The 14,431-nt window shown below is 37.3% G+C and overlaps 1 protein-coding gene across 1 annotated transcript; it reads right to left on the reverse strand.

Annotated features, from left to right (window-relative positions):
- On the reverse strand, positions 1–12,341 carry rps19bp1 (ribosomal protein S19 binding protein 1). Its single transcript, XM_088342212.1, has 4 exons — positions 12,138–12,341; positions 8,339–8,503; positions 6,800–6,897; positions 1–5,373 (listed from the first exon to the last, which is right to left on the reverse strand). The coding sequence occupies exons 1-4, from the start codon at positions 12,190–12,192 to the stop codon at positions 5,200–5,202; spliced, it is 492 nt and encodes a 163-aa protein (XP_088198338.1). The 5' UTR covers positions 12,193–12,341; the 3' UTR covers positions 1–5,199.
- Between the last annotated feature and the right edge of the window lie 2,090 nt (positions 12,342–14,431).

Consider the following 14,431-nt stretch of genomic DNA (forward strand, 5'->3'; position numbering starts at 1 on the left):
TGACGTGCTAATACCCACTGTAGCGTGTTATATATTTGGTTTTATTTCTCACCATACATTGGACTCAAGAGTTGACTTTGAGTAGGCAAGTTTGTACTGATACACAGGGTTGGGAGGGTTACTTTAAAAATATAATCAGATACAGTTACCTGTTAAATGATCAGTAATGTAATTCCGAATACTATAATGTTGCAGTAATGTAACTTGATTACTTTTGGATTAAAAATAAAGCTAAAAAGGAGAAAAAATAACAATGAAAAAGAAACAACTGGAGAAAAACTAAAATAAATGCAAACGGAGACAAAAGAAAAAAACAACAATAAAGGAAGAAAAAAAGAACTAAAAAGCTAGAAAAAAAAATCAAAATAATACAATAAAAATGAAGAAAAGAGCAGGAAAAAATAAGAAAAGATGAAAAATGCTAGAGAAAAAGAAGTAAAAAGTTTGGGGGGAAAGAAAGGAACAATAAGAAATAAAGCAGGTCATCTTACAACATAGCCTCCTCACAGATAATAACCATGTCATTGGGCTGGCATACAAGTTCCCGTTGAGCCTTTCCTGTACTCATGTTGCATGTGAGCGGAGCTTCTCTGCTTTAAAATGTGTGAAAACTCGGCTAAGAAGCTCGACGTCTCAAGAACCTTTGAAGGCCTTCATGCTTTATATGATATTTTTTTAATTCAGAATCTAATTCGGCCAGCAGGTAGTGCTCACGGATTCCCACACGAATAAATCTCACACAGCCTCGTATTGTGTCTAGCACTTATCACGAAGGAAGCAATACTCTCAACATATTTTAATTTTTGCTTTAAATGATATTTTTTCAGTTTATTGATGTGGATAACGATTGATCAGTCCAGAAGGAAAATAGTAAACACCCAAATAAATGATGCATGTGTTTGATACTAACAAAAAAGGGTGGTGAGGGTGGCCGCATAGACCAGTGCTTTGCTTAGGATAACTCTGATGTTTTAAGTAGCCTAGTTAAAATGTGTGTTGTGAAGCTACTTCATAAGTTATAAGAATTTAGTGTAAAGCCTCACAATTTGTTGGGAAGGCAAATGCCATTTTGATTTCAAATGAATAATAGTAAACGCAGGAAAATGTGTTGTACAGTATCTCTATCAGATTCTTTATATAAACTTCATTTGAATTAAAATGGTAAAGTGTTTTCTGTTAACTTATCACAATACACCTGAATTTCTCCCTAATTTCTCTTGGGCCTGCTATCGGATGATTTTACTACAATTCGTAAAACCTCTTTGTAGAAAATGTGAGCAACAACTTGCAATGTTCCGTCGATCCTATGTGATGGTCCTGTTGACATACTTGTCAACCTGTACGTTTTTGCCGCACAAAGTACGTTTATTATGCATTTTAAAACGTGTAGGATGTACAATAAAATCTGTATGGAAAAACGCAAATTTGTCAATGATAGGTACCATCCGGTACACACCGACTATCACGAAACGGCAAATCGATCAAGCCAAATGAGTTCGCCGCGGTAGCTTCTATCTCGGTATCGTGTTTTCGTTGCGTGCGTAATGACGTCACACAATGGAAAACGTCTTACCGCAACATCACGAGTAAGAGCGCTATTAAAATGACAAAAGTTAACAGATACTTTGACTTTCAATGATGAAAATGTGGCGCAACAAGGGTTGCTGACTAGTTAAAATGTTATATTTTGGTACTCATGTTGTGTAATCCGTATTTGACAGTTGAGGGAAGTTTATTATTATTTTCAGGGTATTGAGTTTTGTATAGCAGAGAGGGTAAGAGAAGTACCAGTATATCACCGCTAGATAGCAAAGTCTCACAGGTCAGAGAAGGGTGCTTGGGCCAAGTCTCACGTGATTTAGCGAGACTTGCTCAATAAATGAACATTAATGCCAACAATTAAATTGTGTCATCTATCATCTATTTTGCAGGTGAGATGTATATACTGGGAACACACTTGCTGTGGGGATGGTGATATGCGAAAATATGTGTGTAAAGGTTGTTTGTGATGTCTGTAAACTTTACAAAAAGGGAAATAGTCAGTGAATTAGCTATTTGCATAAGCACCAAATAGGGATTTGGGTGATTTAAAATATGTTATGCTGGACTGGGTTAAGAGTGTACTTTGATGCTAATTTATATATTTTGATACCAAATAACATTGGTTGTTTTGAAAGGTACAGTTATGGTGATTTGATTGATTCTTGATAAATACTAATTGATGGCAATGTTATTTTGTATTTAAATGTTAAAGGGATCTCACGTGATTTAGTGAGACTTGCTCAATAAATGAACCTTAATGCCAACAATTAAACTGTGTCACGTGAGACTGACATAATTTATTTTGCAGATGAGGTAAGACCAAAAAAAAAGGGGGGGGGTGGCATTAGCTCAGGAGGTAGAGCGCTCGTCTTGGGATCAAGAGGTCACAGGCTCGATTCCCGGCTCCTCCGTGTTATATGTTGAAGTGTCCTTGGGCAAGACACTGAATCCCTAATCCCCCCCGATAGCAGCCTTGCATGGCTGACGCTGCTATCGGTTAGTTAGTAGGGAAAAGTGTAAAGCACATTGTAAAGTGCCTTGGGAGGTCTTCATCGACTTGAAAAGCGCTATATAAATGCAGAACATTTACTTTTTCTTCTTTAGTTAAGCAGTTAAAATCTTTACTGGACAAGTTGGTGATGCTAGATATGATCTTTAACTCATTTCTTCTAGCTTTGGCAGACTCAGCTGCCTCTTATTAGAAATGCTGCTCTCTTATATTTTAATCAGTCTTAAAGCGGCAATCGGTTTTTTGCTCTTTTCCAGTCAAATGAATTCTGCGCCCTTATTTTATTTTGAAAGTTTTTATTAGGTAACAATAAGCAGGGACTTTAATGTGGGTTGTGTTTTGGCCCGGTGGATAAGTTAACCAAGATATAAATGGCTTTATGACGGAGGTGGGTAGTAACAGTTACATTTACTTGAGTAAGTTTTGGGAAATTTGGTCTAGAGAGGAAGAGAAGTTGTTTACGGGTGAAACGGAACGAAAATGTCGCTTAGTATGAAAATGTCGCTGACCATGAAAACACAGTAAAGGAGAAGAGCCCCTGGCCTCACATCTAAAGCATGTTCCCCTTAAAAAGGGTGCCAAACACCAGCCACAATATGCAATGTCTGCTCTGTTCGAGTTCATGGGCTTGCTTGTTCTTCTGTTTGCAGAGCCTGTTAAGATAAGTATTGGGGCTTTAAATGTGCTACTTGGTGCTACATGCGCTTAATGTATTTGTTTGATTTATACTATTTTTTCTATTTCGATCTTTATTAAATACCTTGAATTTACGTTGTTTATTTTAGTATATTTTTAAATCAAATCAATTTTTTTCTGTTTATTGGATGGACTACTCTACCCACCTCTGCTATATGATTATTTAAAGGCGTTGGCAATTTAACCTTGTCCAAACAATCAGATATTAGCATATTATCTAAACGAGAGTGCCTAGACCAGGGGTCTCAATCTCAACTCACTGAGGGGCCGCCCAAATTGGGGTGTGACTGACTGTTGGGGCCGCATTGAGTTTCCCAAGGCAGAAACTTACTGGAAGTTACATGTAAGATGCATTCCATGTCGTTTAAGTTTCAGTGCAACAGCAGTGACTATCTCCTTCCAAACCATGCTTGCCTCCCGTTCTGGATTTCAGTATGAATAAAATATTTGCTGACCTTTTTGCAAAAAATGCTTCATTGAATCTGCTAATTTGTTGAACCTTAAGTGTCTGTGATGTGTATGCACTGTTGTTAATATAGGTACACGCCCTCCCCTCAAAGACTCCACCGGGTAACGGCCCCGGTTAGGTGTGTAGTCTCGTGTCACTCGCAGAGAAAACCCCGTCGTTAAGCTTCGAACAGAGGTGACACGCCGCGCATGCGCTGTAACGTTGTGGCATCATGGGTAATGTAGTACTTCTGTTATTAGGCACATCACATAACAGTTAGTGCTGGGGACGTAAACGATGAAGTACACCACCACCCGGTGGACAAATGCTGCAGCTCCACCACACTTTGTTCCTATCCAGACATCGATCTCAGACGTTTAAAATATTTTGAATGAAGTTCAAAAGATTTAGGACCTTGCTTCAAAATTGCACAATTATCCAACGGGTTGGAAACCCGGAGCAAAATAGATGATGGTCTATTTATATGTAATGGAAGCTGATAGCAGATGTCAACAACGGCATCATTTTTATGTTGAAATTTCTGAATCAAGAAATCACCTGTTCAGCCACTGTCTCCAGGTTTTGGTTTGGGGTTGTATTTCTTGCAATGATTAAATCATTGATACGAACACATATATCAAAATCTTCCGCATTATGTTATAGAATTGTTATCTACTCTTCAATTTCTTTGTATTATTTTATGTTCTATAGGTATGGCTCGATTACCTCTTTCATTTTCTCAAGTTTGTTTCCCATTTTTACCGCGTTGCTCTTAAGTCCCATGAAGTCTTTATTTCTGACATTTTTTTTCCTGCACGTCCTCTAGCTCCTTTTTCGTTTACATCAATTCCTTCAGCATTTTTCTCCATTTTGTAATCCACTCATATAAAAATATTCTTCGCTCTTTTCAAATCCCTCTTTAATAGCTGATTTTATAGAGTCCACGTCGACTGCTTTCCTTGATTTGGACATTATTCCTATTTGTTAAAATGTACTTTTGTAAAAAAGTAAAAAACAGCAAGAGCAAAGGATCAAAAAAATAAATCCAAAAGCGATAAAAGGGAGTGAGAAGAAAAAAATGACATCATTTAGTCTAATATTTTTGCCCATACACTGCCAAAACATTTTTTTTAATTCATTTCAAACAAGTACAACAGTTATGGCAAATATTTTTTCATAGCCCTTGCTTGAGTACCGGTATATATAATGTGGTGAGTTGGTTCAGGTGTAACACTGCATTCATTCAACTGTTAAAAAAACAAATAAAGCATTAATTGCCTAACACGAAACTCATTTTTGCTTCTCGACGTCCGTGATAATAATACTAATAAAGTGGTTTGAATGATAAATCATAGTACTAAAAAACAAAACGAAAAATTTCGAGAAGTTCTTTAACTGATCCGACCCGCCTGAGAACACAAAGTCTGGATCGCGCCCCAGAGCCAAACTGAGTTTGACACCTCGGTTGTGATTATAGAACAAATGTGGCGTATAATGTGAAAGGTCAGCGTTTTTTAGAAGAATGAGGTTTCTGTTCTTCCACAGTCCTGCCAAAATATTCCTTCTGGAACTGCTGGAACTCTTCCTCCGTGAACACCGACTTAGTCTCTTTTGGCTTGTGAGCGACGGGCTTGTTGGGGCGATCGCGGGATTTCCGTCCTTTGTTGAAGCTCTGGATCTAAGCAACACGTGGACCACGTATTTGTTCATTAATGCCAGGGGCCACCAATTATTTGGCCTGTTCCTGGTGACCTATCCAGCTTTTTTCATGTATGAACGAATACACATGCAGACATCTACATGTTGTATTTCTCTTGAAATTGGTGAGTCATCAAATTTGGTTTTGAAACGATCACAAATTAAGCAAAATAATATATTAGGAACCTGTTTTTACCACCTTATTTGATATTTAGTTGCAGTATTTTTGTAGTAGTGCTGCAGCCAGAATACTTTTTTTCTGTAGTATTTTTGTAGTATTTCTGTAGTATTACCATACTAGTATTTTTGCAGTATATCTGAAGTATTTTGTAGTATTACTGTAGTTGTAATTTTGAAGTGTTTCTGCCTCAAAATTTCTGGAGAAGTATTTTTGTATTATGGTATTGTTGTTGTGGTATTTTGGTTGTATTTCTGTAGAAGTATTCAAGGATTTCCAAAGCAGGGTTTTGTAATATTATTATTTATTACTAGTGGTATATTTTTAGTATTTGTGTCATAATATTTCAGTAGCAGTATTTGTGTATTATAGTATTACTGTAGTGGTGCTTTTGTAGTGTTTTGTCAAGTTTTTTGAAGTATTTCTATAGTATACAATTTAATAGTGTTTCTGTTGCATCTTTGTAGAATTTCCATAGGAGTATTCTCGTAATATTACTGTGGTGATATTTCTGTATATGTGTATTATTTCTATTGGATTTATTTGCATAGTATTTTTGTATTATAGTATTACTGTAGTCCTATTTCTTAGTATTTTTGTAGAAGTTATTTTTTGAAGTATTTGCATAGCAGTAGTTTTATAGTATTTTAGTAGTATTTCCACAGTAGTATTTTGAAGTATTTCTCTAGTATTTCTGTAATATTACTGTAGTTGTATGTTTTTTTGTATTTCAGTCATAACATTTTTGTAGAAATATTTTTTGTAAGCATAGTATTACTGTCGTGGTATTGTTCTAGTATTTATGTAGACGTATTCAAGTATTTTCATAGTAGTATTTTGCAGTATTTCTGTTGCATGGTTGTAACATTTTGTAGTCTTTCTTCAGTATTTATGTAATATTAATGTCGTTGTATTTATGCAGTAGTATCTTTGTGATATTTCTTTATTTTTTAATATTACTGGAGTAGAATTTGTTATAATATAGCTGTAGTAGCATTTTTGTAGTGTTACTGTCATAATATTTCTGTGGTATTATTTTTGTACTATAGTATTACTGTAGTAGTATATTTGCAGAATTTCAGTAGTTATTTTTTAAAGTACTTCCATAGTATTTTTTGTAGTATAGTATTTCTGTTGCATTTTTGTAGTGTTGTAGCATGTTTCCCATGGTCCGTAGTCTGCCTACCCCTGATTCATGTATTTACATAGATCAAGAGGAACCTCTTACTTTATAAGTGTCCCACGTGCTCGCCTTGAAGGTGGTTCCTGTGAAGTATTTCATGTTGGCATCCATGTGACTTTTGCCCTGTTTCTTTCTGAAGTCATCTGCATAAATAACAAGTTATTCATAAAATGAGAAGGTTACATTCCCAAAGCAGCTCAATATTCTGTAATTCATGACAATTAATGTGAATTATGGACTACAAGCCACCACCTTTTTGCCTCATTTTAAACGCTGCGGCTTTAAATACAGCATGGCTTATTCTTTTTCTTTTTTTTCGTGGCGACACTGAGGAAAGCCGTGAGCTGCTCTTTTCTACAACACATGCGCTCTAAATACAAAATCTAAATACAAACATGGGAAACATTCATGACCCCCTTCTAGGGGAGAAATGAGTCCATGTTTTTGCCAACATTATTCATACAGTATATAACAGGAGCAAAACGGGAGGTTTGACGTAAAAGTGGACCAATTATCGGGCAGGACGATTATTGGCAACTTGATGGATATCGGCATCGGTACTTCTAAAAATTCGACTATTTAGGCTCAGATGCAGCCAAGCCCTTCTCTTCCCTCCCTTTGTCTGGGACACAACCCTCCCCGCGCCTTCTAAATGGACAAGTGACCAGGGGCAAAGCCACTGAAGAAGGAAGAATAAAAGAACGTAGTAAACAGCGGAAGCTCTGCTAACTCCTGAGTCCCGACATACCAGAGAATCAAGGCCACTAATAATATTATGATTTTAAAAATCCAAAGAAGAAAAGCGCGTGTGTGATTAATAGATGGCACAAAAAGTGTAATTAACTTTGTTTTATGGATGAACGTTCAGGTGGAGACCGATACATTAGCTCTTATCATAACACTAGTTCATCAATCAAGCCTGTGTGTATGCGATTAAGAGCATAAAAACAGGAGGACTGAGTGATTAGTTATTACCATAACATCAGTTTGTCAATCTGGCTGTAAAACAGAAGTGCCCATACTTTTACATCGGTGAGCTCCGTTGAAGTTTGATTCACTTTTTCTTTTGCGTTAACTTCACTCATGTCTTTTGTATTGACATTTTCAATCATTCATTGTAAAAAAACAAAATCAGAGAGTTATTTAAGTTTTTATGTACCTTTATACGAGTTGCTGCCAAGCGTAATTTTATTTCCTGTACTGTTAGTTTTTGGTTTAAGTGAGGGATTAGTCATGTTAGTGGTGCTGAAATTCAAATACAGTATATGTACTGTAAAAGGTTTCAGAAAGCTATTAAAGTTGTATTTGAATTTAAAACTAATATTCTTTGTTTCTTTTTGCATTATTAAAAATGTCTCACGCAATTTTTTAAGCTTTTGCAGCATATAAATATCAGCTTCTAATATCAGTGAACTGCCTCCTCATCATACTAATAATCAGTATCGTATCGACCCTGAAAGAACAATATTGTTCGATACATTGTACACAGAAAAAAATTGAGTTTTATTCCTAAATTTGAGCGCGGGGCTTTTAATCAGGTGCGCTCTGTATTGCAGAATTTAAAGTTGATTGTTTTATCCTCACCCAAGGCGCACTTGATCCATTTGTCCTTGACCGTAGCTTTGCTTTTGCCGGGTCCGAGACGACCCTGCAGCCGCTTCACCTGCCGGGTGAGGCCCTGCCGGTTTGTGCTCACCAGCTCCTTTGCTGCTGCCGTATTGGGTGTCCTGGTCTGCTTAACAGTTTCACCTGTGAGGAAACACGGCATATTAGACCAGTTTTAGACTAGTGTGCTGTCAGAAATCTCCCTTGTTTAGAAGATTTGCTTTCTTACAGTGATCAACCAAATAGTTTCACTATTCCTCCATATCAGTAGATGGCAGAAGATTTCCTTTTTGTATACTTATTAGCAGCTCAAGAGGAAGCTCAAATCTATTTGATAACTGGTTTGAAGAAGCTGTTTATGATTGCACTACTTCCCCTTCTTTTGTATTCTTAGTAGAATTAGAATTGTCTTTATTGTCAGTGATATAAACGTTGTGAAACATTATAAGCGCATTAGACAGTGTACTCCAGGATAAAACATGCAATTGTAAATACAAAAAAGATTAAAGACAATCCAGGGATCAGAATTTTCCGCGGATCCGCGGATTTCCGCTGTTTTTGAACCCCAAAGGCATTCCGACTTTTTCACTTTTTCTCTTGCGTAGCAAACAAATTCAAAATCCGACTGTCTCACTCTTTCCTTTATTGCTCTGGCGCACCCTGGCGGCCGTTAGAAAAATTGGCTCCGCCCTGCTTTATTCCTGGACCCTGGCTATTTCAGCTGAAAATGAAAATCTCCATTCTGATCCCTGACAATCAGAATGAATATGCAGACAATAATTACAACATAGTGCTTGGAAAACCCAGCCCAAGTAATATTGATATTAATAATTAGGGGTAGGACAAGAGAAATTTGCTTCATGTACAAAGATTCTATTTTTGGCAACTTTAAAAATCGACGTTTCTCCCGAGAATCAATTTCTGTGACGCCATAGCCGGTGCGTAAATAGGCTGGAAAGCAAACAGAAGTGGCAAGTGGAGAAAGAAAGCTAGCAACGAGAACTAAGGCCGGCGGCTATAAGATTTAAATCCAAAATACGGAGCCATTTTGTTTTTTATTTTATTTGTTTATTTATTCATTTTTTACCTTAAAGCATCACCTCAAACAGCAACGTGTACCGGGAGCACAAATGTATTTTAAGAAATAGGTTGAATTTGAAGGATCTTGATTTTCATTTGATACCTGAGAAGCTCTATTTTATTTGATCAGTTTACAGTGTTAACTGTAAATAGGATCATTAAAAGGAACACATTTGTGTTACAGAAAAAAACAAAAGTAATGACAAACAATCCCTAAGGTACCACCACAAACCTCACCATCAACCACAAAGAGCTAGAACCTAGCATCAAATTTGAATATCTTAGAGCTGTCATATCAGAAGAGGGGTCAGACCCAGAACTTATGGCCAGGATAGCTCAAACCACAGCCACATTTGCTAGACTTAAACCCATCTGGAGGGACGAGAAAAAAAGCAGTGAAATCAAAGATCAGACTGATGCTAGCGCTGGTTACACCCATCTTCCTCCACGCTTGCGAGACATGAACTCTCACAACAAAACTGGAAAGGAAAACAGGCCGTGGAGATGCGATACTACAGAAAACTTATAGGCATCAGCCCATGTGACAAACGAAACGGTGCACAACACCATCAGAGGGCACATTGGACCCTACGAAGAACCGTAAGCAGGCGGAAAATTTAGTGGTATAGACACATCACAAGATCATCAGGACTGTCCAAGATCCTTCTCCGAAGCACAGTCCAAGGGGGCAGGAGGAGAGGAAGACCGAAAAAGACCTGGCCTGACAACATATGAGAATAGACTGGGGCCAACTTTGCCACAACCCAAGAACAGGCCAGGGACCGTCAACAGCGGAGAAGGCTGTCCAGAGTTGTGTCCTTATTGGTGCCCCAACAACTTGTGCACTTAAGGGAACTGTGAGCTGTTATTTGTGTTACTATGACATTGTAGTTCATGACATTCTGTGGCAGTAAACCTGTTGCACGGTGTACATGTTAAGTTCTCATCGTCTGTTTAAATAAATGTCAGATTACGTACTGCCTGACACAGACCAATGCAACAAAAACAATGTAAATAGTCTGAATTCCCATCTCTACGACTGAACGCGGTGTTTCGTATTTGCTCAGAAAAGTTCAAATTCTTTGACATCCAACTTCTTTTTGAAGTATCTCAAGTAGTTACTTTCCCTGTCAACTAGTTACTTTAGCTATCGTTAGTTATTTACTTTTTGGAAGAGGTCATGAGTAACTATAAGGAAATACCATTTTAAAGTAACGTGCGCAACACTGCTGGTAAGCCATTTTCAGAAGAGGTCCGTGGACACCTCAACTGTCCAAAAGGGGCACCCTGGTGCCCGCGGTCACCACGTTAGAGACTCCTGTTCTAGAGTCGAGATCAGGGGTCCCCCTAAGAACAGCTAAGGTGCCTGCAGACCTGTTCTGAAAATAGTTTAGCTCACCGGTGCTGAGCCGTTGCGATTTTTTTTGTAAAATTATCTTTTAGTGGTTGACTGAGTCTATTCAACCCTACTTCAAATTCTTAACAAGGTGATAAAATGGTCAAGCCATGTCAAGTCATGTTTATTTGTATTGCCCTTTATCACATGGAGTCTCAAGGGGATGCAACGGATGATGCAATGATAAATAATACACAGATATTGTCAACATGAAATATAGGTAAATCATATGCTATAGAATAGAAGTGTGTTTTAAGCCTAGATTTAAAATGTTCCACTGAGGTTGCAGATCGAAACCCAGGGGAAGAGCATTCCACAGCAGAGTAACATCATAGTAATAACATGATCAGTTATTTTAGAAATGTATACTGAAGGATTTTATACATTTGACTATAAAGGATTTTATAAGATTGAATACAAGTTACATTTATTGAGTGCATTGAAGATTTTCACCGAGTAGGCTTAAGTTCAAGGAGCAGTGAAAGTTCAGGGCACCCTGGTAGAAAATATTGTTTACAGGAATGGTGGGAACAGTATGTGAGGCTGATAAGATAGTCAGCACATCCGACGATGCAGAAAGGCCCTGATGACTGAGGACGGCAGGCATTGTTTGAGAAATGCTCTCCGCTGTTTTGAGTTTTCCAGACATCGCGGCGGGGTGGTGGAGCTCACGTTGGTTGGGCTTCATTGGCACGCCCATGGGAGGAGTCGGAACACCATATTGCGGAAAGACTTGGGCCGAGAGGAGAAGGCTGGAAGACTTCAGAGAAGGCTTGCCAGAGATGCCAACGACACTAATTCGACTAATTTGGCCATTTTCGATTAATGAAATTAAATCTGCCCCCGTGTGAAAATGTCGGCTTTTCTTGTTCAGCTTTTCCATCAAGAAACGAGCGCGCACTGTTGGGTGAATGTAGGTTGTGTTTGGTTAATGGAGTCAGATAACTAATTTGAACAATTTGGTAAACGATACATTTTGATATTTAATTCCCAACAATATGTAACCGAGTGCCATTTGCGCTAACTAGTAACTAAAGGAAGCTCTCAGCTCAAAAAAGGTCGGAAACCCCTGGTTTAGGTAATGCTTCTCTCTGGAAGAAACTACGAGTCATAATTTTGTAAAAATCTTTTGACGCATAAACACATGTTTATATGTATAAAAACAAACAGAAACGACCCGCATCCACACTGTTTATCTAAATACAATATTTAAGAGTACATATTTCTGGCAGGTTCGTGCAGCACTGCGTGGAAGGCAGCATGTTAGCCCGTTAGCAAGATCAATGTGCTAAACAAACTTACTTTGTATGTCGTTACTCAGCAGCTCAATTCCTCTTCTGATCAATGACATAGACATCGTAAACTATTGCAGGTGGTTCAGCTTTTTGGAGATTTCAACTAAAACTTAGAATCGTAAAACAAAAATGAACGTGTCAACTAGAGGATATTTTTGTCAACATTAGGTGCGCGTCCCGTGTGCATTATTAAAAAAGAACGGATAGAAATTACTTCCTGTGTAAATGGTTCCGACTTCGATCACGAAAGCACGTTGAATAAACAATTGTTTTCTATACCTCTAGAAAAAAATCTGGTTTTAACTTTTTTGTTTTGTTTATTTATTTTGTTTGTAACCTAGACCTTATTTTGTTGCTAATGCACGTATGAGAACAGCTTATGTAAAACAGACATTCTCTCTACAGTGCTGGATTTTTATGACAACATGGAACAACGTATTATAAATAACAAATGATAATATGCTATTGATTTCACGAATCAATTGAAAGGTGAAAGCGTTTTATTGCAAGAATCCAGTTTTATTTATATTGGAAATATTGTATATATTGGAAAGCAGAAATTGTGATTGTATGCTGTGTTATTTGTGGTGAAGTACCAATTAAACATACAATAAAAAAGATACGTCTTCATTATTCATACATTTTATTCCGTGTAATCATATTTAGGAATTTATTCTGGTTGTAACTATCAAATAATATTTTTCTCGGGGGCCGGACTTGTAGATAAGACAGAAAGAAAGAAGAAAGAAAAAAGAGAGAAACAAATAAGAGAAAGATAGAGGTAGAGAAAGGGAGAAAGAGAAGAGAGAGAGAACATGAGAAACAAAAGAGATAAAAAGAGAAATAGTGAGAGAGGGGGAAAGAAAGAGAGAGAGAAAGAAAGAAATCCAAAGAGAAATAGAGAGAAAGAGAGAAAGGTAGAAAGAGAGATGGGGAAAATAAGCGAGAAAGAGAGAAAAGGAAAAAATGAAGAGTAAATGAGACTAAAAGAAGGTAAAAAGACACCAACCGAAAATGGGACAAAGATGAACAAAGAAAGAGAAAAAGAGAAACAGAGAGAGTGAAAGAGAGAGAGAGATAGTGAGAAAAAAGGGAGGGAGAGAGAGAGAGGAGAGAAAGAGAGAACATGAGAAACAAAAGAGATAAAAAGAGAAATAGTGAAAGAGGGGAAAAGTAAGAAATCCAAAAAGAAATAGAAAGAGAGAAAAAGGAGAGAAAAGGAAAAAATGAAGAGAGAGTAAAATAAGGTAAAAGACACAGAGAAAACAAGACAAAGAGGAAGAAAGAAAGAGAAAAAGAATGAGAAAAAAGAGAGAGAGAGAGAGAGAGAGAAATACAACCACAGCGTCTTTGCGAGAGGCACCTGGCTTTAGCAACATCAAGTGGACATATTTCAACCTGCATCCCGTTTCAGCGTTGTCTCGCAGGCCGGATTCAATCCCTTAGCGGGCCTGATCCGGCCCACGGGTCGGCTTTTTGATACCCCTGCTCTAGAACAATTAGCTGGGGAGCAACCCCCCAAAAATGCTGGACACAAGATTGTACTTGCTCAAAGAACACATGCTACAACATTCTATAAAAATTCAAGAATACTAGCAGATTTGCATATATCCAATAAGCATTTGTTTTCATATTTTTTTTCTGTATTAGGGTACTTATTGGTATCATCACTTGCTGGCAGGGAATACTGAAGACCTGAGTATTCGACATGGGAATCAATCAAAACAAGTGGTATTAATACTATCCAACACCACTTGTCATTCAGCGTGCAAAATCAGCTCAACCCGGGGAAAATAAAGCAAAAATTGTAAACGATTCTAATTAATTTTTAGATATATCAGATTAATGCGAACTTGTCCAATGAATTTGAAGATAACGGTAACAAAAATGACTTATCACAAATTAGCTTGAAATGAACCAAGTTTGATTTACATATTTTAGTGTCATAGATACGTGTCACAAAAAGGAGGAAACCAATCAAGAACAAGAGAAAAAGAAAATGTCTTTATACACAATGCAAAGTAGTAGAATATCATATAAAGCTATCTCTACAAATTGAAACACAAGCTGTTTTTAAGGAGAATAATAAAATTAATGTAAGAAACAACACAAATAAGGTGAGTTTCTTTTCTGTTCTCTTGGGGGAAATTTGACATGTCTGTTCTAAAGCAGAAATGAAAGCTTTAAAAGCATCAGAAGACAGGTAAGGAAAGACAAGAAGGTCATTTTTAAAAAACAACAACTTGTCAGCTGAGAGTGACACAAGCACCCGAGTGGGGCACAAAAATGGAAAAATTGTAC

Source organism: Urocampus carinirostris, chromosome 8 (genome assembly GCF_059441175.1).
Source record: "Urocampus carinirostris isolate Australia breed hairy pipefish chromosome 8, RoL_Ucar_1.0, whole genome shotgun sequence".
In the NCBI taxonomy this organism is placed as follows: domain Eukaryota; kingdom Metazoa; phylum Chordata; class Actinopteri; order Syngnathiformes; family Syngnathidae; genus Urocampus; species Urocampus carinirostris.

Coding starts and splice junctions, on each gene's coding strand:
- rps19bp1 (XM_088342212.1), bottom strand. CDS start 12,192: ATGTCTATGTCATTGATCAGAAGAGGAATTGAGCTGCTGAGTAACGAC. Junction 8,504..12,137: donor GCTGAGTAACGACATACAAA/GTAAGTTTGTTT, acceptor GTTTCCTCACAG/GTGAAACTGTTAAGCAGACC. Junction 6,898..8,338: donor ATGGATCAAGTGCGCCTTGG/GTGAGGATAAAA, acceptor TTATTTATGCAG/ATGACTTCAGAAAGAAACAG.